We start from the raw sequence: 24,727 nt of genomic DNA, 5'->3' as shown, positions 1-24,727 counted from the left end.
AAAATCTGAGACTGTACCTCAGAACTTGAGGCAGAGGATGTAAGTTTGGGACGCAGCTATGCAGAAAAGGCAGTTGAAATCATGTAACTAGAGAAACTCATTCACATAGAAAATGTAGAGCAAGAACCTTGAGGAGAGGATATTTAGAAATATCTGTTTGTAAGGAATAGATGATCACTTTATTTTTATTTTATAGAATTCTTTAAAAATCCTAGTTTTAGGATCTAAAATAAAATAAATCTAAATAAATAAAATCTAAAATAAAACAAAATAAATCTTAAAAAAATAGATGAATCATGTACAAAGTTTTAGGGGACTTAGGGGAAACTGGTATCATGGATACCATTAGAAGAAATTTTTTTGTTGTTGCTAATGTTAAAATTTTATTGTACTTCTTTGCAGACTTTTCTTCATGTGTAAATAGCAACATTGGATCATATCATACATGTTATTTTATAACATTCTGTTTTCACTTAACCTTCCATCATGAACATATTTCCATGTCATTAGGTAGTCTTAAGCCTTTTTAAAAAAAGATTTTTTTAATTAATTAATTAATTTATTTATTTAGAGTGTGATAAAGGAGAGAGAGATAGAGTGTGATAAAGGGAGAGAGAATCTCCAGCAGACTCCCCCCTGCCTGTGGAGCCTGGTGAGGGGCTTGATCTCATGATCGTGACCTGAGCCGAAATCAAGAGTCAGAGGCATAACCAAGAGAGCCACAAAGGTGCCCTTTAAAGTTATGTCTTAATGGCTATTTTAAAAGTATTTCATTGCAGTTAGGTATCATAATTTTTTGCTTTTGTTTTATATATATATATACATATATGTATCTCCACATAATATATATAATTATATATAATTAAATATATATAATTATACATAAATGTACACATATATAGAAGTTCCTTTTTATTTGGACCTTTAGGTTGGTTTCTTGTCAGAGGCTATTTTAACAGCACTGCAATAAACATTCTAGCATAAAAATATTTCTGTGGCTCTTCAGTGACTTCCCCAGTATAAGTTCTCACGTATTAGACTATCTTGCTCGAAGCTGATGAAAACAATTTAAAGACTCTTTTATATGCATTGCCAGATTGTCCTGAGAAGTATTTTTCTCTCCCCAGCAATGTGTGAAAGTAATATGACAAGTGTATTGAGCATGAAAAATATCTCATAAATGTAAGGAAAATATTTAATATCATTACTATTTTAGAGAATCTGTTTTTAAGACTGCTATAAGTATCTACTGACGGGACTGCCTCCGAGCATTTGTGTGTGTTTTTTTTTAAGTTTTTGAAATTATTTTATTTTTTAAAATAAAAATTGTACATATTTAAGATGTACATCATGGTCATTTGTCATACATATATATAGTGAAGTGATTATTACAATCGGATTTTGAAAGAACAAGGAGAGGCCTACAATCACAAATACCTCACAACAGCAGAGAACACTGAAGAGTACCGACTTTGGTAACTGCATAACCATTGGTGGCATCTGAAAGAGTACTCTCCCTTGCTGGGAGGAGGCAGATATCATATTGTAGTTCTCAAGTACAAAATTTTATTACAGTGTTTTTTTAGTCCATTTAGTTTTCTTACTCCGGATGCCTTGTGGTTTTGGAAATTTTTTATTATACAGGGAAAAAATTTAAAAATTTAATTAATTTTGTTTTATTTCAGGAATGTCAATTTTTACACCAGTCTTTTTTCTCCATTTGCCCTGTATCTCTACTTCCTCATTCATTTCCTGTTTGAGGGCTCAGATTGGGGTTCTTCTATAAATGGGTCCATACGTGATGCTGTAGAGACAAACCAGAGATAGGCTGTCATTTGTATAAAGAAAGAATAAGCCTTTGGGATTCAGCGTGTGGATTTCCATAAATATCAAACTTGATTTTTGTTTTTGCGTGTGATGAGAATAGCATTTAATGTCACTGTTTGAGTCATTGAATGGATGTCTGTTGAGCTCATTACTGTTTCTTGTTTAGAGAACCCTTTATAGACATCCACTCCATAAAGTTATTACCATTCGTGGGAAAATATTTGACCCAAATACTCTCTGCTCCTCTGTGACATGGGTCATAATTCTATCACAGTGAGCTGTTTCCTTTTCAACCACAGAGATATACAATCCAGTCATTCCAGATACACACATATCCTACTATTTCTTTTATATAGACTCAAACTTGAGCATGGATCTGTTGCTGCTTTTCCCTCCTTTCTGGGTCCCAGTTTGTGAAATCTCTTTCCCACCTTCACATTCAACGAGGTAGCTGGTCCTAAAGCTGATCATTCAGGAAAATTCAGAATGGTCAGAATTCTGGAAAAGAACTTCTCTAATTTTCTCCAGATGATGCATATTTAGTGCCATCTGGGAAGCCATACAGATATCTCAGTGGATGGACTCATTTCTAATTTCTCTGAGTGGATTAAGTGAAGATGCTTGGTATCCTTGCTCCTTGGTGTCCATTTGTTATGTTGGCATAAAAAATCCAGATATAGTAATTTCTGAAAAGTGGTAAGGTCAAATCTATCTTCTGATATATTTTCCCAAGTTTTGATAGATCTTTACCTGTCCCTAAAAAGGGGTCCTCTTTAAAGGACCTTTATAGTTTTTTTGTTGTTTTGTTTTGTTTTTAAGATTTTATTTCTTTACTTGACAGAGCTCACAAATAGGCAGAGAGCCAGGCACAGAGAAAGGAGGGAGCAGGCTCCCTGCTGAGCAGAGGGCCCAATGTGGGGCTCAATCCCAGGACCCTGGGATCATGACCTGAGCCGAAAGCAGAGGCTTTAACCCACTGAGCCACCCATGCGCCCCTGGACCTTAACAGTTCTTTACAGTTACCTCCAGCTGACTCTTAAAATGTTTCTGGTTGAGTAATAGAGATCTAAAGATCTGACACTTCTTGGAGGAGAGGTTCAGGATAAAAGTACTATCTTAGCAATTATAACTTCTAGTGACATTCTGACTCTTTTGTTGAAGAAACACTGTTCCAAGCCATAAAGTTTTTTGAGTTACCCATTCAAATTTCATTATATTTCAAAGCCATGTGATTTTCAAAAATGAGTTAGAAATTTTTGGTAAGAGATGTTTTTCCAAATGTTTCTCTGTGGGATACACCTGGACATTAAATGAACTCATAATCTATAACATAACTCTGAAGAGAACCTAACTAATGCTTATAGTGTGAATTAGCTAGTTTCTTAAAGGCTTGAGTTACAGACACAAAGTTCTCTTTAGATAAAATAAATAAGAGTTTAAAATCCCTTTATTTTGAGGTATAATTGACATATAACCTTATATTAGCTTCAGGTGTGTAACCTAATGATTCAGAATTTGTATATATTGCAAAATGATCACCCTAAGTCATCATACTAGTTACAATTTTTTTCTTGTAATGACACTTTTAAGATCTACTCTCAGCATTCAAATATGCAGTACAGTATTATTAACCATAGTCACCATGTTGTACATGACATCCCCATAACTTATTTTGTAACTGGAAGTTTGTACCTTTTGACCCCATTCACCAATTTTACCCTCCCTCACTTCCCATTTCTGGCAACAACCAATCTTTTTTTTTGTACCCAAGAGCTTTATTTTTTTTCTTTTCCAAATTTTGATTTAAATTCCAGTTAGTTAGCATACAATGTAATATTTGTTTCATGTGTAGGATTCAGCGTTTCATCACTTACGTACAACACCCAGCGCTCATCACAAATGCCCTCCTTAATTCCCATCACCTATTTAACCCAGCCCCCTGCCCACCTTCCCTCCAGTAACCCTTAGTTTGTTCCTTATAGTTAAGAGTTTGTTTCTTGGTTTGCCTCTCTTCCCCCCACCCCCACCATGTTCATTTGTTTTGTTTTTTAAATTCCATGAATGAGTGAAATCATATGGTATTTTTCTTTCTTTGACTGACTTATTACACTTAGCATAATACTCTCTAGCTCCATCCGTGTCTTTGCAAATGGTAAAATTTCATTCTTTTTTATGGTCAAATATTTCATTATATATATACATACACACATACCACACCTCTTTATGCATTCATCAGGTGATGGACACTTGGCCTCTTTCCATAATTTAGGTATTGTAGACAATGGTGCTACAAACATCGGGTGCCTTTTTTTGTACCCTTCAAATCAGTATTTTTATACCCTTTGTGTACCCATGAGCTTTAAAATCACTAAGAATTCCAGCAATTCCTCAATATAGAAATAATAAGAAATTAGCTACAGCTATCTAAGTTAAACAAGGTAATCAAATTAAAATAGGCCTTTTCTGATAAGATATTTTTAGGATCACAGAAATGATAATTAGAAATAAAATAATTCCTAGCTTAGAATATATAAAAAATTTGATCACTGTAGGAAAGATCACAGATGTGTTATTTGGGTCAGATAGAATTCAGTTATGCTGTTTTTATATTAAGACTCTGAAATGGTATCTGAACATGTAGTTAATTTGGGTGTTATAAAAATGGATGGGACAAGAAGGTAAAAGTCATCATGCTACCTTATGTACTAGAAGTAGAAACATGACAAAGCTATTCCATATTGACAGTTAATGTACAAAATAAATCTCTAAAAACAGTTGAGGAATGAGTACTATGCAAATTTATTCAGCGTTAGAAACTTCTGAAAACGACAATTTGTAAAATAGGTAAAAACTATATTCTTACAATAGTAAATATCTATCTAAATTATTTGAGAATAATTTAGGTGCTCACTTAAATATATCTGAAACATACTCTAACAATCATTTTCTTATTTAAAATATGATTATCAGTATACCAAGTAGATTAAAAAATACCTTTTTTCTTAAATTCAAAACTGGTGTCACTAATATCAGAGGTATGTTATTAGGTTTTATTTTTTATTTGTGGTTCTATATTTTTGCAACAATTTTTAACCAACACCATTTGTGACAGCGTTATGCATTTTCACAATGGTTGGCCAATCTTTCATTCCAATGTATAACTTAATGTTCTTTCTTTTCTTAATGTTCCTTTTAAAGTTATAGTGACTGTGTACATTTTGAATCCATGATGGTACTCTGTCATACTTCACTTAACCAATGAACCTGGACTGTTCCAATATAACATGTTTATGATCTTGTTAAATGAAAATTGAAACCTTGTGTACCCTACCTATTATTATGGAAACAGAAATTCTTTTCTTTGTTTTTCTTTGTCATATTTAATCCTAACATGCTAACATAAAATATTTTGATTCATTGACTTGTATTCTCATCGATAGCTCTTGGTTTGCATTACCCATTGCTCCTTCTTTCTTTTCTGTAGCCACTCACCAAATGTGTTACTGCATTAAGAGACTTAGCCTTTGAAATCCTGCCCCCTTCAGTTCTAGGCCATACAGAATCATTAGCATAATGTTCCTCAAACACAAGCATAATGCTTTTCTCCTCTCTTTAAGAGCAGTTAGTCACTTTCTAGTCTCTGTTATATCACATATAAAGCTTTTATCCTCAGAATTAATATTCTGTCTTCATCTGACCTTTTCTCTTTTTAGCTCTCTCATTTCTTCTTGCTCTTTGGCACAGTCTCTCTGCTACTTCCAAGCCATCTGGTTGTTATTAGCACACAGGATTGGCTTCTAACTGCTTTCCTGCCCGTGCAGATGTCACTCCTTGAATCACTGGGTGCCCACTGCTTCCTGAGGCAGTCTATTCCATCTCTGGATAGGTCACTTAGAGAGCTTTTCTTTTTACTGAACCGAAATCAATTACAGTATACAATATAGGAGTTTAACTTATATCTTTGTGTGTATGGCAGTCTAATGAGGTCTTCTTTCTTCATAGTTTTGCATATGTATATTACGTCCACAGTGGCACTGTTTTTCAGCTCTAGGGAAGATCTCTGTATCTGGCAATCTTGCATTTCCATACCCTGATCTCCCACCACCCCAGAACCACAGCGGTTTGAACTCCAACTCTGTGCATGGTACAATACATATCTGATAATGAAGCTAAATTCTAAATATGGAATTATTTATATGTGAAAATATACTTAAGTATATGTATCAAAGGAGAAAAGAATATCTCAGAAATGAGAAAAGAATCTCTATCTCAGAAATGATTCTGTGAATTTTAATTGTACAGATAGAATGCAAACCTGACCATGTGCATACTTGCCCATACACAAAGCGAAATGCTTAAACATTACTCACTGTTTAACTTAGAAAACATCACATTTTGCATGTTTTTCTATAGGTGGTTAACTGAGGCAATGTTACATATCATATATTTATCCAGACCTTTTAAAAGGGCTTGGTTTTCTAAATATATAATGCACTATTATGTTCTAGATCATAGAACAATTGGAGTGTTTAGTTCTATACGTGCAAACAATGCAGGAAAATTCAAACAATGCAGGAAAAATATTGTCGGTTTTACCGACGTCTTACACTGTGAATGTGAAAAGTTATCTTGGTGTTGTTACTACACATAGACAAAAAAAAGACAGTTGTATCTTTCAAACAGCCTTTGTAGCCTGACCTTTTATTAGCAACTCTAAATTGTTAGCATCTCCAAATGTCCTTGCATTTTGAACTATTTCAAAAATTGTGTTTCCATAACAATTTTAATTACATCTCCTGTGATACTATTTTAATCACTGTAATCAGCTACATCATATAATTAGGTTTCAATCAGAACCTTTAGTGCTAGGCAGTAATCTGAAAGTAGACACTTATAAAAATGTTACGTCCGCGTGGCTTTCTTCTGACCTCCCTCTACTCCAGCTAAGTGACACTATAACAAAGACAGTAATTGACCATGGAGAAAAGAGTTTGCTTTCCATTTGTCCCTCATAATGTGGAAAATATTGCAGCTAGGTAGGGTGATCATTAATTGATGTCTGGCAAAAAGACACGCATATGGTGATAGACTTTTCATTAAGGCTGTTTCTTCTCGTGTGACCGATAAACACTGACTTATTTGTAGAATGGCTGCTTAGGGTTGGGAGTGCACCTGTGGGCCATGCAGGAGATTGGAACTCTTGGGACATAGTTGGCATGGGGTGAGGTGGGTGGCACACGTGTGGCGCAACAGTGGGGAGGGCTCATCTACAGCCCATATTGGTCTATGGTATTGCTGTGCAGGTCCAGAATTATCAGCAGTGAATTATTTTTTCTCACTTCTTATTATTACTAAATTCCGTCAAAGCCCACTTTCATGTCTTCTCATTAATCATCTGTGTAATTTTAGAAGGCAAAATGCATGAAGCTCAGAGGTAATTATGCATTCTATTATGCCTGTAGATATCTGGATGAAAGTCATGTTCCATCGCTCAATCCCTTTCCTAAAACTCATTTCCACAAGTGATGACTTAATGATCTATTTACTTTAAAGGTTTGCCTTTGGGGACAATGATTACCCCAGTTAGCTCATTTGAGAGAATAGACTTCTCTTTCATGGAATCTGTTAAGTATTTAGAAAAATCATGTGGGCTTTGAAAATGCATTTGGTGCAACATGTGTTGAAACCTAGGCTTTAATTATCCCCAGGTAGAGAGGACCCCTTCATAACCATGCAGAGTATGAGAGCCACAGTGTCCAAATTCTCATTTCCATTTGTTAAACATGGAACCAACTAGCTCTGGAAGCAGCATAGAGGGCGGCAAATTGCAGTTTTGTTTTGGAGCTCTAAAGTCAGTATGTGTGAATAAAAGAATGATAAAGGGGCAGAATTCTCAAATAGGATGATTACTGATCAGTTTTTCTGATCAGTTTTGTTCTTCTACCAACAATAGCCAGTCTATCACCTTATATATAACTAGCTAGCTGGGAATGCAAACATTAGCTTTACATGTGCCTGTCAATTTAATCTCTTAATTTCCTTTTTTACTCTGCAGTTTTGAAAACATTAGTCTTTGGTAATAACATCCATACTTCTAGGTATAGGTCATATGTTTGATTGCAATAAGGAGATATTTTCCTATGTTTTTAACAGCAGAGTGCAGTATTTTGCAAGGAGAGATGCCTTTGTGAGTTAGGATATGTTCATTCCTGTTTGACTGCTTTTTCTGAGCTCTTATGATATAGTTCCATCAGTGTGTGTGTGTGCAAAAATCCTCCTGCTATAAACTCTGCATTAAAATGTGCTGAAACATAAGTCAGAAATACTACTTCAAGCAAGGTCTGGATTTAGTGAGAACAAAAGCAAGGTGGATTTCAGGTGAGGAAGGGCTGTCTCCCTCTAGATGTCAGTGTCCAATCCAGAGCCACATTTGCGGCAGAAGATTTCCTTGTTCTGGGTTAGGAAGCCTTCCCCCACCAAGGAGACCGAGCACTTTCCACAGTTAAAGCATTCACTGTGCCACTGGCGGTCTTGAAAGCAGATAAACTTGGCACCTCTGAGACCTGTAAAGGAATTGGGGGAAAAAATATTCTTCCGATGAATAGATTAAGGATTCCATCCGGTAGTCTCCTAGGAACTGTAGAGAACAGCAACGAGCAAGAAGACCGCATAGAGGCAAGTATGCGACCTTCCATGTCCCTGTGCCCATCTGGGAATGTCACCCTAGGCAATTTCCTGATGAGGTCCAGCCTGAGTCCCAATTTTTTCCATAATCTACAAAAGTAGATAGTAGCTGAATGTACAAAGCAGGTATTTTGGGAAACACATAAAGATCACCTAAGAGAGGGGGGACAGATTTCAAAGTAAGAGATACCTGGGTGTGACTATCTTTTTTTTCTCTCTTCATGGCCCTGTTTTCTTAAAGCAAAATTAAGGTACAATAAAATAAATGTATACTTCCTAGCCTGGTATCTGATGTTTTAATGACTTTGAGTTTTTTTCCTCTATTTCTATGTTTAGTTTTACTCAAGATAAATTTCCATGGTCATACTGTGGCTTGGGACATGATTTCCAAAAGTCCCCAGTAGAAGATTTCATCCAGACCATCATGTAACTAGCCTAACATGATGACCTGATTGCCTTGCCCAGAGACAACATCAGCCCAAGCTTGCAATAAAGATCTGTGAGTCTGATCACTTGGGCCACTGAAGCCATGCTATCCAGTAATTTGTCTCTAAGAGACGCCTTGTCAGCCTCTACAACTTCTACCTGGGCTTCGCCTGAACCGTAACATTTCCAAGAAAGGGAATGGAATTTGAGTCTTCAGTGATAATTTCTTTCCATATCCCTAATATGGATCCAGACTACAGTTTAAGGGACTGCCTTTGAGGAGTTGAAAGGGAGAAAAGGTGTAGCGATTGGGAATGGTTTGGGATGTCTTGGGTCTTTATTTATTTGCCAAGATTTTTTCCAAGTGATCATAGTGTTACAAACCTCCTGTGATTTGCTCATTACTCACAGAGTGTGACTAACATAGTTCATGGGTTGATTCACATGTAATTTCCAAATATTCCATTTGGGGAATAAGCATTCTATTTCAAAAAAATGTGAATAAGCATTCTATTTCAAATAAACTCTCCTTAAATATGGATATATATATATATATATATATAAAATATAATGTAAATATATGACAATTTATAAATTTATAATATATAAATTTATATATAATACATAATATATAAATTTATAAAATACATATATAAATATGGATATATAATATAATAATACTACTTAAATATGATAATGAACACTTATTTCCATACTAGAAATGTTATTTGATGAATTTACATGAGATTTATTAGTTTATAAGTAAATGCGCACCAAATTTCTTTACCTTCTTTGATTAGATTTATAGCTTGCTTATTTATGATGCTATCATCATTACTTGCTAATAAGAGTAAATCAATAATGAACCAATTAATTCCCTGAGTGTTATTCAAAACATTAATAAGCTGACTGCAAGAATCATGTTCTATATATGCATGAATCATCGCTGTTCATAAAACTGATTATTACATATCTTGCATTTTGATGCTCATGAGTTTTTCTTGATTTTATTAGTAAGGCCATATAAGTGGTAAATATAAAAATAATTCCTCCAGGATTTTACGAAGAAGAGAGAAATAGAAGCATCTGGTAGCTGGAATTTAAGAGAGGCAGACTCAACATGTCAGACGCTTATAAATTATTTCAGTTTTGAATAAATTTCCTCCATTAGGTCGTGAGGGTCATTGTAGTAGGAAAGTCCCCCAGGAAACCCGTCTCTGGCCCTTGTTTTATTTGACTTCATTTACTACTGAAAATTCAATAGAATAAAAGTTAGCATTTGTTCAGCACTTGAAAATGAGTCCATCACTATCCTAAGCCCTTCACATATCTGCATCACATAGCTCTCATCTTACCTTCATGAGTAGATATTATCAACTCTGCTTTGCAGACAAAAATTAATGAACAGAGAGGTTCAACCACTTGCCCAAATCAGCCGTTTGGTATGTAGCAGATCTGGGATTCAATCCTAGGCCATCTGGCTTCAGAACCTGTGCTCTTAACTTCCCCAAATTCAGTCTGAATTTATCTTTTGTAAAGACCAACACTAGCATTCTTTTCTGAAGAAATAACATCTGAAACTCCTTTTACTCAAAATAAATAGAAATGGCAGAAAGTGAAGATGTGATCCTGTTCAACTCCGCATTTGCAAGTAAGGAAATGAGGAGCTCCATGCTGGTGAGTTCTTTACCCATGGTCACACAGTAGTCAGGGGGCATAGGCAAGGCCAAGTTCTTTTACTCCCACTACATCAAGCTGCTTCACTTATCCCAGAAAATTTGAAAGGTTGATCCTATCTTAGAGGAGAAAATAATTACAGTTCCACCTTGAATTTGTTCAAATGAATCAAATTTATTCGATGAGATTTAAAAGAAAAATCACACCTGAGACTCATAGATACATTTAGTTAATATAAAAAAGTATTTTGAAAACACCCTAACATAGTTTCTTAGACTGACATATTATTGGCGTGAATGTACAACTTTCAAAAGATAAATATATGGCAGCATAAGAATTCCCTGTGGAACATTAATTCAAAGAGCTCAATTTTAAAGAAACACTACTAAAAAGCATATATATATATATATATATTCATATATATATATATATATATTCAGATAAAAAAATAGTGAAGTGAGTTGGAAGTTTTTGCAGACATTATAGTCTCAGGTGTCTCTCATCAGAGCCAAAAGAAGATTATGATAATTATAAAAAAGCTGATTATTCTGAATTAACTACATAGTCCCATATTTGGATTACTATTGGGTCAAATCTGTGATCCTTAAGGCATCCTTATATTACATGCAGGACAATGTGTTTTTTCTCTCTGAACCTCAAAGACCTGGGCTCAGTGATTAACAGGAAACAACCCAACAGAAAAAAGTCACTTAGCTACATAAATCTGTGATGGATCAGAATTGAAACTCCTCAAGCTCAGGGCTCACACAGGCTCTTTGCAGGTCAGTATTAGCCATTTGAGTACCCAGGAAGTTTTTAAACTCATTTGATTTGTTTAATTTTCTCATTTCCTCATGGAAGTCCCCCCCTCCTTTTTCTGGCTAGTTAAGAAAAGTGTCCTAGAATAAATCAACTGCATGCATTGGGCTGTAATTGCAGATTCTTCCAAGGAGATTTATGAGCTCCCAGTACTGATGCATTTCAGGAAGTCCCATTTTCTAACCAAAACTGGTGGTGAGTGACAGTGGCTTATTCCCCTGACTGTAGGACATGTGAGAAGTATAGAGGCAGGGGAGTGGAGTGGTGAAGAGCACAAGTTTGGAGCCCGATAGTCTGGGATTGCCAACGGAATCCAGTGCAAGGGCTGGGAATGTAACAGAGCAGAGGGATGGAGAAGATTTGTGGAGAACAGAGCACTGGGGCAGCCACTGAGCCTGCGACAGAGACCCAGCTGGGGTATGCGAGGGCAGCCATGTACTTTGGCTGCAGAGATAGGTTTTGCACTTGTTTCCAAACTTGTGCAGGCCAAACAAAACAAACCTGCCAGCCAGCTGTAGCCATGGACAGGGTGGGATGCTGAAAAACAGTGCCCTGTGCAGAAAAATGGGACTTTGTTTGTCAGGGTAACTCTCTCTCTCCTTCTTGCAAGTCAGTGAAAATCTGCCAAGCTGGGTTTGCAGTGAAACTCTTCTTTCTTTGGAGATATAAGAAGATGCAACTTTTATTTTGTGATATGTTTGAAGATGGAGGAGGAGGAAAAGGAGAAAATAATCTTTAATTCTATGTTACATAAACTGAACTAAAAGAAATGGAATATGATCTAAGAATCCCCAGGAATGGGGAATAGAAGTACAGTTCTGCCTAAAAGTGTAGCTGCTGTGGTTCTCAGGTCATGCCAAATTCTTCTTCTTCTTCTTCTTCTTCTTCTTCTTTTTTTTTGTACTATAGGATTAGCATTTTGGAGGTTTCTCCAAGGAAAATAAAATGCATCATTTTACCTTGAAAATCTTTTAAACATGAATCAGTTTATCATTGGTGATATTTTTAAATCATATCACATGTATTTTGTTCATTCAGCACAATGCTATCCTGTTTTATTTCATCTATTCATAATTAAAATATATTGCAAGTGGATAGAAAGAAAAGAGAATGATACACTTGTTAGAAGCATCTTAAAATGAAGTTTAATTAATTCCTGACCTATGCCACCCTAATTATTACAGCTTTAGATTTTTGTACAATACTTTGCATTTAATTAAAACCTTTTCTATTTCAAGGATCTTTGCCCTTATTTGGAATTAAGCAGGATTTTTTCTTTATAAGTAAGTATCCCTTTCTCCCACTCAAATCGTTAAATGTCAGGCTCCTTGTGAAGTTCTTCTCTGACCTCTCAGCTCATCCTGTTCCTGAATGATTACTTTAGTCATTACCATTAGGTTTAGTATTAATTACCCTCTACAGAGCATGGGTGCCCTAATTATGCTCTCCACTTGCTTTGAGGGGGGTCTATGTAATATTTGTATTTATGTGTGGGTACCCCTGCATGTGTATCTTAGAAGACACAAAGAGATGGAAGACCATTCCATACTCATAGAACAGAAGAATAAACAATGTTAAAATGTCTAGACTGCCTAGAACAATCTATACTTTCAATCCCATCCCGATAAAAATTCCACCAGCATTTTTCAAAGTGCTAGAACAAACAATCCTAAAATTTGTATGGAACCAGAAGAGACCCCGAATTGCTAAGGAAATGTTGAAAAAGAAAAACAAAACCGGGGGCATCATGTTGCCTGATTTCAAGCTTTACTACAAAGCTGTGATCACCAAGACAGCATGGTACTGGCACAAAAATAGACACATAGGTGAGTGGAACAGAGTAGAGAGCCCAGATATGGACCCTCAACTCTATGGTCAAATAATCTTTGACAAAATAGGAAAAAATATACAGTGGAAAAAAGACAGTCTCTTCAATAAATGGTGCTGGGAAAATTGGATAGCTATGTGTAGAAGAATGAAACTCAATCATTCTCTTACACCATACACAAAGATAAACTCAAAATGGATAAAAGACCTCAACATGAGGCAGGAATCTATCAAAATCCTAGAGGAGAACATGGGCAGTAACCTCTTCGACATTAGCCACAGCAACTTCTTTCAAGATATGTCTCCAAGGGCAAAGAAGACAAAAGCAAAAATGAACTTTTGGAACTTCATCAAGATCAAAAGTTTCTGCACAGCAAAGGAAACAGTCAACAAAACAAAGAGGCAACCCACGGAATGGGAGAAGATATTTGCAAATAACACTATAGACAAAGGGCTGATATCCAAGATCTATAAAGAACTCTCAAACTCAACACACACAAAACAGATAATCAGGGGCAGAAGATATGAACAGATACTTCTCCAAAGACGACATACAAATGGCTAACAGACACATGAAAAAATGTTCATCATAATTAGCTATCAGGGAGATTCAAATCAAAACCATATTGAGATATGACCTTACACCAGTTAGAATGGCTGAAATTAACAAGACAGTAAACAACAAGTGTTGGAGAGGATGTGGAGAAAGGGAACCCTCTTACACTGTTGGTGGGAATGCAAGTTGGTGCAGCCACTTTGGAAAGCAGTGTGGAAATTCCTCAAAAAATTAAAAGTAGAGCTACTCTATGACCCTGCAATTGCACTACCGGGTATTTACCCCAAAGAGACAGATGTAGTGAAAAGAAGGGCCACCTGAGCCCCAATGTTCATAGTACCAATGGCCACAGTTGCCAAATTGTGGAAAGAAACAAGATGCCCTTCAATGGAAAAATGGATAAAGAAGATATGGTCCATATATACTATGGAGCATTATGCCTCCATCAGAAAGGATGAAGACCCAACTTTTGTATCAACATGGACAGGACTGGAAGAGATTATGCTGAGTGAAATAAGTCAAGCAGAGAGAGTTAAATATCATATGGTTTCACTTACTTGTGGAGCATAAGAAATAACATGGAGGACATGGGAAGATGGAGAGGACAAGTGAGTTGGGGAAATTGGAGGGGGAGACAAACCACGAAAGACTGTAGACTCTGAGAAACAAACTGAGGGTTTTGGAGGGGAGGGGCTTGGGGGGTTGGGCGAACCTGGTGGTGGGTATTATGGAGGGCACGTATCGCATAGAACACTGGGTGTGGTGCATAAACAATGAATTTTGGAACACTGAAAAGATATAAAATAAAATAAAATGAAAAAAGAAGATTATCATTTTTCTACTTACCTTTCCCAAATTAACTATATAGCATCCATATAGCCATCGTAGGACCATATTAAACTGAAGAACTTACCAGTAATGGACTTGGTGCAGGCTGCACACTTTTTGGCATAAAGATGATTGTAACAGTCCAGACAGAATGGATAATCATCTCTGGACATAAACTCTTCTTCACAGAGCTCTTTCCTACAGCCACTGCACAGAAAACACTCTTTATGCCATGGCTGGTCATGAAACGTTATCCCACCTGATGTTATCACCTGCCAAAGGATCACAAAAAGGCAGTGACCATGGGAGCTAGTACGATTTGTATGATCTCTTCTGTGTCCACAAGTGGTACTTTGGGCTGCTCTATCACCTTGTGTCAGGATGTCCTTTCCCTGTGATTTTTTTGAATCAATATGAGAAGCAAAAGGCTATAGGGATTAAATAGAACCAGCTAGAAATATCCTAATTTTTCTCCTACAGTGGAATAGAAAAGAAGCAGGGCCATCATGGACTCAGGAAAATGAAAAAGAAGTAGACCCTTGATTCCTTTTCTCATTGTTCTCTTTTTTTGTTGGGCTTCAAAGATCTGCCATCAGAACTAAGATATTTTCTGCACCAGATTCTTATTTCCATGTCTGACTTTTAAGGATGCTGAAAAAAGTGACTTTTCCCTGAAAGCTTTAATCCAGCAGTAACAACCCTGAATGGCCTTGTTAAGCACCATCATCCACTAATCACGACTAATATTTCTTTTCTTTTTCTTTTTTTAAAGATTTTATTTATTTATTTGACAGAGAGAGATCACAAGTAGGCAGAGAGGCAGGCAGAGAGAGAGAGAGAGGGAAGCAGGCTCCTTGTTGCGCAGAGAGCCCGATGCGGGACTCAATCCCAGGACCCTGAGATCATGACCTGAGCAGAAGGCAGCAGCTTAATCCACTGAGCCACCCAGGCGCCCACGACTAATATTTCTGAAGTGAGCTTTGAGTCCTCAGCCCTGTGCTAAGGGATGACCTCTTCTTTTGTTCTTAACACCACAACACAGCGAGACTATTATCTTTCCGCCTTTAAGAGATGAGAAACTACTGAGTGTTAGAGTGGTCAGGTCACTTGCCAGGTCTCACAGAACTAGCATGCAAACCCACACAGTCTGACTCCTGAGCCAGTGTTTTTACCCAGTAAAACAATACTGACCAAGGTTACTTTTCGCTCTTGAACAGTTGATAAGTCCTTGTCAAATGAGTGAACAAACGCCAAGGGAAAAAACATTTGGACAACAATTCTGGTATTGTATCTAGCACAGATGGAGTGCTGTGCCAACTGTGTGGGTTTTCAGCTTTAGAACTCTATGTAATGAGCACAGCTTGGATGTTGAACCTTAATGTGTGATGTGCGAGGGTTTTGTCAGACATACTTATTATTCCTCCGTAATATATATAACGGAGGAATTTTATATATATATATGTATATATATATACACATATATACACCAAACCAGTTTGTTTATTTATTTATTTTTAATGATTTTATTTACTTATTTGACAGACAGAGATCACAAGTAGACAGAGAGGCAGGCGCAGTGGGGGAGGGGGAAGCAGGCTCCCTGCCGAGTGGAGAGCCTGATGGGGGGCTTGATTCCAGAACCCAGGGACCATGACCTTAGCCAAAGGCAGAGGCTTAACCCACTGAGCCACCCAGGCGCCCCATATACCAAAGCAGTTTAATCCATGGGTTGTAATTTGTAAAAGGTGGAGACATCTTTATTTAGAATCAGATGGGTAAATATTGGACAACTGTTCTTGGGTAGCAATTTTTAAGTCATAGTGTCTTTAGAACCCATGGCTGTTGAGCTCTTAAAGTAGCTCTGGAATCTAGAATGTGTTCATCTGCTCCCTGAGGCAAGTCCTGCAATCTCTGTATTCAAATTAACTGGGTATAGAAAATGTGGAGACTCTTCTAAGCCATTTTATTGATGAAAAATTTTTAAAAAATCTTGTCTATGATACAGGCTTTTGAAAAGATGATTCTAAAGATATTTTTGAATCTACAACAAATATCTTAAAAATTAAAGATATTTGATGGAAAAGTTACTTTTCCTACCGGAAAAAATGTATACTAGTCTAAATAAGTAATGGGAAACATAATGGTGTGTGTGAACTAAAGCAATTTAAAATACCCCCTACTGATTTCAAATGCCTCATTGCAGGCACAGCAGAATTCAAGATGCCTTTGATTTGTTGGGTCAAATTATTAGCAGGCAATGCTTTAAAGATTCCAAGCTTGAAAAATATATTCACAGCAAAAGAAAACTTGATATATACACCAAATACTGTTTAATTAGAGAGAAGAAACTCTGGAACATTGAAATAGTTTGCTTGTGATGATGTTCCTTTTGAAGAGGCAAGCCCACTAAGAGGAAGCTGAATATCCAGGCATGATGTTTGCCATTGGTTGGTCCTGGGATTTGGAACAAGTTTCTTCTCTGGCAAAGTGGAAGCAGTACTGGTTTTGTGCTTAGTAGCCAGAGCCGATGAATCAGAGAATACGCTATTTGAACCTCGAGGAGTTTGGATTCAAAGCACCTGTGGTTTGAGGTTACTTGTTTTTGGTAGAAAATAAGTTTTATCTATTTATTAATCTATTTCTATTTTATTTTATTTATTTATTTATTTTTTTTAGAGAGAGGGAGGGAGAGAAGAGAGTAGGGGCGGTGGGGGCAGAGGGAGGAAGAGAATTCCAAACAGTCTCCATGCCCAGTAAGGAGCCCGATGTGGGGCTTGACCCCAGGACCCTGAGATCATGACCTGAGCCAAAATCACGAGTCAGACCCTTAACCAACTGAGCCACCCAGGCACTCCAGAAAATAAGTTTTAGTTTCACAAAATAAAATCTATGAAATCAGCTCTAAGGGGTTGGTTGTCCAGTATTTTTTGCCCATTTTTGTTTGTTTTATCTGGTCTTTGGTTTGAGTTGAAACATTGTTTTTCTTGATCAGAAACATTTATATCCAGCTTTCCTTAAAAGACTTGTGGTTTTAAAAATTAAATAGAAAATAATCTGGCATGTCGTGGTCTATCTACTACCCAGTATAAATATTTCACAAAGTTTTGGTGACTTCAGATCATATTCTAAATATAGGACAGGCTCCTATAACTTGGGAAATGCCAGTGTTTTGGCCTCAAACAGTGCTTAGCGTGGATGTACTAGAGAAATTCCCCCTCTTGAATTTTTATAGCATTGAAAGAAACTTTATATTGTATGCCCAATAAATGATTTTAAGATAATTACCACAAGTCTTATTCATATTTTAACTGAAGTCTTTAAGAAACATAATGTGAACATGGTCCACTTAGTTGTCCTACAGAACAGTGAGATAAATCTATTTGCTCCCAGCATCTGTTTCTAAAGATTTTATTTATTTATTTGACAGAGAGATCACAACTAGAAAGAGAGGCAGGCAGAGAGAGAGGGAGAAGCAGGCTCCCTGTCTAGCAGAGAGCCCAATGTGGGCTGAGATTATGACCTGAGCTGAAGACAGAGGCTTAATCCATTGAGCCACCCAGGCACCCTCCAGCACCTGTTTCTAAAATGGATGTCTTCAGGGGCTCCTGGGTGGCTCAGCTGTTAAGCAGCTGCCTTTGGCTCAGGTTATGATCCCAGGGTCCTGGGATTGAGCCCCACATCGGGCTCTTTGCTCAGCAGGAAGCCTGCTTCTCCCTCTTCCACTCGCCCTGCTTGTGTTCCCTCTCTCACTGCCTCTCTCTCTGTCAAATAAATAAAATCTTTAAAAAATATAAATAAATAAATGAATGAATAAATAAATAAATGCATGTCTTCAGGGTGCCTGGGTGACTCAGTTTGCTGAGCATCCAACTCTTGATTTCAGCTCAGATCATGATCTCAGGGTTGTGGGATGGAACCCCATGAGGCACTCCATACCCAGCATGGAGCCTGCTTAAGATTCTCTCTCCTTTTCCCTCTGCATCTACCTACCTCCCTTGTGTGTGCTCTCTCTCTCTCAAAAAATAATATAATTAAAAAAAAAATAAAATGCAGGTCATCAGCTCTGATAAATCGTCTGAGCTACATATATTTCAGGGTCATAGGATCTGAGGGTTGCCTATAAAGTCATTGTCTAAGTCAGTGTTTCTGATGGAGTAATGGAAGTTTCTGGGTATAAGATGGTTTTCTATCATGTTACTATCAATTGTAATTTCAGCCATAATTATAGTGTATTCTAACGGTTGTGATGTAGGAGTTTATTGTTTTCTCTGCAAATGCAGTCCTTGTGTTTTAAATACATGTAGAAAAATACCATGCACATGCGCTCCCATAGAAAGTGGTAGTGAGGCTTCTAGCTGTCTAGATGCAATTATACAAATGGTCTTGAGATCTGCCAAAGCAGCCCATAGATCAAAAATGTTTAGACACCACTGCTTTCCCATCACAATTTATCGTGTTTTTTTTTAAACTTGATGATGCCTCATGGGTCAAGGATTTCTTCAAGTACATCAATATATATTTTACGAAATACAGACAGATTTTATCAAGGTGATAGAGATGAGTGACTTTTCACATTAATGCTTAAAGGCTAAAAGAGGTTGGACGAAGTTTACTTGAAAGCATGACTCTTTTCTTATTGGAAGATATGGTTTGAATGGGTGTCCATGTCAGAACAGTCTGGAACTAGAAGCAAACCACTTGCTGCCCTTGTCCTCTTTCTGTCTTTCTGTCTAATGAATTTCAATGATCTTGTCAGTCTCTTGAGTCTACTTATCTACTCTTTAGAAATATTGAAGCTTCAAGCCAAGAAGACATTTGTGTTGCTGGGACATAATGTGAGAAGTTAAACATCCCATTTAAACTGGTTCCTTTAGTAACTCTGTGAGAAAAATCGTATTTCTCTGAAATGAAATGGATCCAAAACTACTTTCTAAAAAATGTCTTGTATTCTATGAGAGATGTATGCCCTTTGCCAGAATACATGAATCTTTTGAGGTAGCAGTGAATGGAACTGGACTATCTTGAGCTTTGGGAACCTTACGTTCACATTCTGGGTGGAATTTTATGACGATGAAAGTAGGTGGCTGTCTTCATCGTAACGGGCAGTGTGCGTCTGGCCATAATGGAATTCAAAACTAATGTGAACGTGTAAAGACAGAACATGGGACGCCTGGGTGGCTCAGTGGGTTAAAGACTCTGCTTTCGGCTCGGGTCATGATCCCAGGGCCCTGGGATTGAGCCCTGCATCGGGCTCTCTGCTCGGTAGGGAGCCTGCTTCCTCTTCTCTCTCTCTCTGCCTGCCCCTCAGCCTACTTGTGATATCTCTCTCTGTCAAATAAATAAATAAAATCTTAAAAAAAAAAAAGAACATGATGGTATCGGTGCGTTCCAAATATCTAGTGAATTTAAAAAGCAATGGTCTGGAAGGTTCCACAAGCTTCATCCTCTTTAGATAATTACCTTCTTACAAAAGCTGCAGTAATGAGCAAACTCCTTCTCAAAACATGGCACACAATAATTGCCACTCTCTTTGGAAATCAAGGGTTTAGTTCCTATTGGCTGTCGGCAATGCTCACACACAAAGCAGGTTTCATGCCAGTAGTTTCCCTTAAATTCCATTTTGCGGGAACCTGTGCCACCCCAAATAAGAACCTGTTAGTATAAATGAAACATCATTTTATTTATTTTAAGTAAATGTATGTCAAATTACTCAAACTGTATATTGTAACATTAAGATGATAAGCCTAATTGTCCTCACAGAAAAACAGTGTTTTGTTGGCTTCTAAAACACTTACCTGAGAAAAAGAAGGTAGAGTTCAGCCACGATGAGGATGAGTTTGCTCTTTTACTGACTCTCTTGTGCTGTGTAAGCTACAATTTTGAGATTTGAAAGTACAACTGGTGGAGATTCTGAAAGGCTGCATGGGGTTTAGACAGACTGGGCCATAATTATCAATCCAGGGATATTAGGGATGCCTGAGGCACAAACTCTTGAGATTGATATTGTACAGTTATGGTCTTCTAGAAACTCTTTGAATTCATAATAAGAAAATGAGAAAGAATCGTGTTTTATGCTGCTGTCCCTGGAGATTTAGAAGAGAATCAAAACAGAGAAGGTGCTTGCCTGGAAGTATAATGATGTACATGAATCCTTGACTTGCCTAGAAGGAATAAAGATGAGGGACCCTCAAACCATTTTTTTGTCCTGCTACAAAATGATGGTTGGCCCCGTTCTCCTATGATGAATTATGCTTCCCGATGCCATTGTTTATGCCGAAGACAGGGTGTTCAATGCACCCTTAGTGTTACTGGTTTAGATTTTATCTTTATTCTATGGACCAGATCGTGGTTGAAAATGTCTCTGTGAATTAACTTCATGAAAATACATCGAACACTGTAATTTACCCATACAGAATAATTACCCAGAAAGAATAATCCTTTAATTTCTAAAAATGTACAAAATGAAATTAAGAGATAGCAAGATAGATGTCTTTCTCCAAGGGAGAGCTTTCTTAGCTACTCTGCTCTTCCTGTGCTTGGGTGTAATTCAAAGCCTTGCAGCTTCAGTGAGAGACTGGAGCTCCCTTGGGATCTTACCAGGCATGATGGTCTTCTTGCAGTGGAAGCACTTGCAGGAGCACTCGTTAGAATAGCACTCTGAGCACAGCAGGCGCTCATCCTTGGCAGCAAAAGGCTTTTCCACCAAAGAGTGATTGCATTTGGCACAGTTGAAGCATGCTTCATGCCAGTGTCGGCCTTTATAACAAAGATCCTTCGAGGCAGTAAATATGAGTTAATTAAATGTGCTAGTGACAAAACAGGTCATTTGATAAGACAAAAATGAACACTCCTGGGACTCTGGTGTCAGTAGTTTGTGCTGGTGGCTTGAGGGAAAGTTGTCATTGATACTATTACCCATGGAGAGGAGGCTCTCTGGGGCAATTAAGAGCTAGAGCCTGGGGCTTTCTTAGTTGGTCACTGAAGACAGATGGAAAATAAACTATTTTTTCTTCAGATTTCCTCTTCCTTCCTTTTGTAAACTGTAGGATCATGGAAATCATGGAATGATTTTTATTTTTAGGTTGTAATATCCTATTATTGTTTGAGATTAAACAAAATCTCAACACCACAACACAAAGACAAAAAAGAAAAAGAAAAAGAAAAAAACAGCAATGTGCATTGTGGGAGGAATGGGCTCTATGAGGGCACAGTGGATTTAGGGGAGATGAGCCTGATTCGAAGTCCAAAAATACAGATTTTTGAATCTCTACACTTGCAATGATTTATGTATTTATCCATTTATATTCTTGTTATTCCAGAAATAAATCCGCATTTTCGCTGTGTAACATAATCTCCTTAATCTTTAGCATCTTTAACTATCTTCTAAGACCACTGTGAGGATTAAAATGTATATTGTGTTTCATAGTGCTAGACACCATACCTGGTCACGATGGTAACCTTGAAGGTGCTTATATCCAGTAGTGGAGCAATACAGTATTAACAGTCAATACTGAAGGAAACGAGACATTCCCAAGCATTGATCTGATTGTTTGCATGCAGTCATTCTGTGAATTGAAGACCTACCTTGGAACCTGATTCGATTGGTTCTTTGCACTCCTCACAATCGTTAGAAAAGATACGATCATAACATGAAACACAATATGGATTGTCATTCTTTAGTACATACTTCTTCCCAAGAAGTGATGCTGTGCAGTATTGACAATCAAATTGAGTTGTCATTTTGGATCAGTCCTGTGAATAAGAAAATGATTCATGTACATGAAAGAAAATTTTTTATAAGAGAAATTATCAAGCCTTAATAGGATCCAAACACTTGAATGAATTTATATCTTAAGCAAAACAAACAGACAAAAAACCCCCCCAAACTACCAATTTAGGAAAATATGCTGTAGTCATGGTGACGTTTGGAGTGATTTAGGAAAGGCTCCTCTCCCATTTTGGCAGTTCCTGTGTGTTTTGTTAACAAAATGCAGTAAGCCAGCAGCCAGATTGTGCAAAACATCTTGTATTCATCATTCACTAATGTGAACTTCAATGAAAATGTGATATGTGTTGAAAGAGGACAGTTTCACCTCAAGGATATAAATATGAACTGTTGATAGGTCTTTCACTAACTGTCATCACTTACTAACTTGCTGGAGAGTTCTGGAGGTAGAGTTCCTTGGAAATCACAACCATCTGAAATAGAAGTTACTAATCAAGCACATTGTCATTTTCTAGGCCATTCTTTTATTTCTCAAATTATTATTGGGCACTTAAGGAGAGTTCTGCTCATTAGTCCTTAGATCTACCTGTACTACATACTCTGTTGGGACATCCTCCTTCCTTGTGGCTTGAACCTCCCCAAATATGCTGTTGACTCCGAGATCCATAGCTGAAGCTACGCTTGCCTCCTGGGCATCTCCTTTGGGATGGCCCACACTAAACTGGCCAAATACAACTCCTAAGCAGGTTAAGACTTAGTCCAAGCGCTTGGTCTTTCTGGTTACCGTTGAGCAATTGCCCAGACGTAGGAGCACAGTGGAAAGCATCAGTGGTAGGAAAGAACTCAAAACTTCTTTAGGTTTTAGAACTAAACTAAAACTAAGATGTATATAGAATGGTGAATTGCAGGGGCATTTGCTGAATGAGAAACTGTTATGAAACATAAAGCAAAGACAAGGATAAGAAACCAGTAAAGAACAGAACATATGGCTTTCAAAAGGTTTAATTAGGCATCGAACATGAGTTTTTCATTGTCATCAAAAGCATTATCACTGATTTTCTTGGAAAATGAGATTTGTTATCTCTGGATTTACTGGGATATATTAGGAGCTATGAATATGTCCTAATTCTCTACCGTGGAAATTTTTTTTTTTTAATTTTAGCACAATCAGAAAATCCATTAATTATTGTGATGCTTTTTACAACATTTCTTGAAAAATTTTTTATTCTGTTCAGTTAGTTTTTACAGCATTTTTAATACCAGTTTTTATTTGGTACATTCAAATTGTATTCCCATACATTTTTGCCTTCTTTTATTTAATGATGAGGTATTCAGAAGACTGTCTTGCTGAATATATATTGTCATTAATTCTGTACATGGCAGCTTTGCTATATTGTTCTTCACTAACAAAGAAAAGACAGGATTTAGAACATGTGGGTTTTTTTTCCCAGGGAAGATGAAAATTCATACTAGAAAGTTCCCAATGGAACATGCCAAAATTATCTGCAAGGAACATTGAATTCCCTATTTGATTAATTCCACAGAAATGTCCTTTCCAAGTGAATACAAACACACTCAAAGAGTTACTGAGGACTGAGAAACAGGAGGAAAACAGATTTGATGCCCTTGAAAGATTCTGAAATGCAAGTTTTATTCACATTTACAGTGATCATGTGTTTATTTCTTAATAGTGAAATAAAGTATATATACCTTTAACTTTCATCAGTTTGTATGGAAAATGCCATTTTCATTATTAGTATTTATTTGGCATTAGATGTATATAATAACATCGTGGAACAAGGGAACTCCCAGTCTACTTCCATTTTGTGAGGCTTTTAGTATCTGATAAAATGAAGACGCAACTGAAAGGATTACAAAACTGGTAGTGTTTCAGCATTTTAAACACAACACTGCAATACCTATATCTCATTTATTTTATAAATATATACATATAGATATCAGAATATATATCAATAAATATAAATATTTATCTAAATAAATATCGCCATTCTAACCACATAATAGGTCTTGCTCCCTAGAAAATTCTTAACAAAATGGACCATATTTTATTATTTTTTTAAGGAGAAAGTTTTATTTCCTTTTTTGGCTAAGATTTTATTTATTTGACAGAGAGAGAGAGATCACAACTAGGCAGAGCAGCAGGCGGGGTCGGTGGGGAAGCAGGCTTCCTGCTGAGCAGAGAGCCAGACGGTAGGGCTTGTTCCCAGGACCCTAAGATCATGACCTCTGAGCCAAAGGCAGAGGCTTAACCCACTGAGCCACTCAGGCACCCCTAAAGAAGAAAGTTATTTCTTATTTTGTCTTTTTTTTTCCCTTAAAGCAGCATCAGAGAGTTG

At 37.0% G+C, this 24,727-nt stretch overlaps 1 protein-coding gene across 4 annotated transcripts in view; it reads right to left on the bottom strand.

Moving 5' to 3' along the window:
* Window positions 1-6,420: 6,420 nt before the first annotated feature.
* The window catches only part of FHL5 (four and a half LIM domains 5), a 45,106-nt gene continuing 26,799 nt past the window's right edge, over window positions 6,421-24,727 (bottom strand). For 2 of the 4 annotated variants that reach the window (XM_032858156.1, XM_032858158.1), the window contains exons 2-6: window positions 22,229-22,396; window positions 21,242-21,416; window positions 20,105-20,274; window positions 14,730-14,916; window positions 6,421-8,390 (exon numbers count right to left, since the gene is read on the bottom strand). In XM_032858156.1, the coding sequence (XP_032714047.1) occupies window positions 8,227-8,390; window positions 14,730-14,916; window positions 20,105-20,274; window positions 21,242-21,416; window positions 22,229-22,384 (852 nt within the window). In that variant the 5' untranslated portion in view covers window positions 22,385-22,396 and the 3' untranslated portion in view covers window positions 6,421-8,226. Of the gene's footprint in view, window positions 8,391-14,729; window positions 14,917-20,104; window positions 20,297-21,241; window positions 21,417-22,228; window positions 22,400-24,727 lie in introns of all 4 variants that reach the window. The other 2 variants (XM_032858157.1, XM_032858159.1) reach the window with 2 other exon arrangements.

Source organism: Lontra canadensis, unplaced genomic scaffold (assembly GCF_010015895.1).
Source record: "Lontra canadensis isolate GAN:19392208 unplaced genomic scaffold, GSC_riverotter_1.0 scaffold14, whole genome shotgun sequence".
Classification (NCBI taxonomy): domain Eukaryota; kingdom Metazoa; phylum Chordata; class Mammalia; order Carnivora; family Mustelidae; genus Lontra; species Lontra canadensis.
The sequence above is the reverse complement of the archived record's forward strand: the minus strand, read 5'-3'. Positions and strand labels throughout refer to the sequence as shown.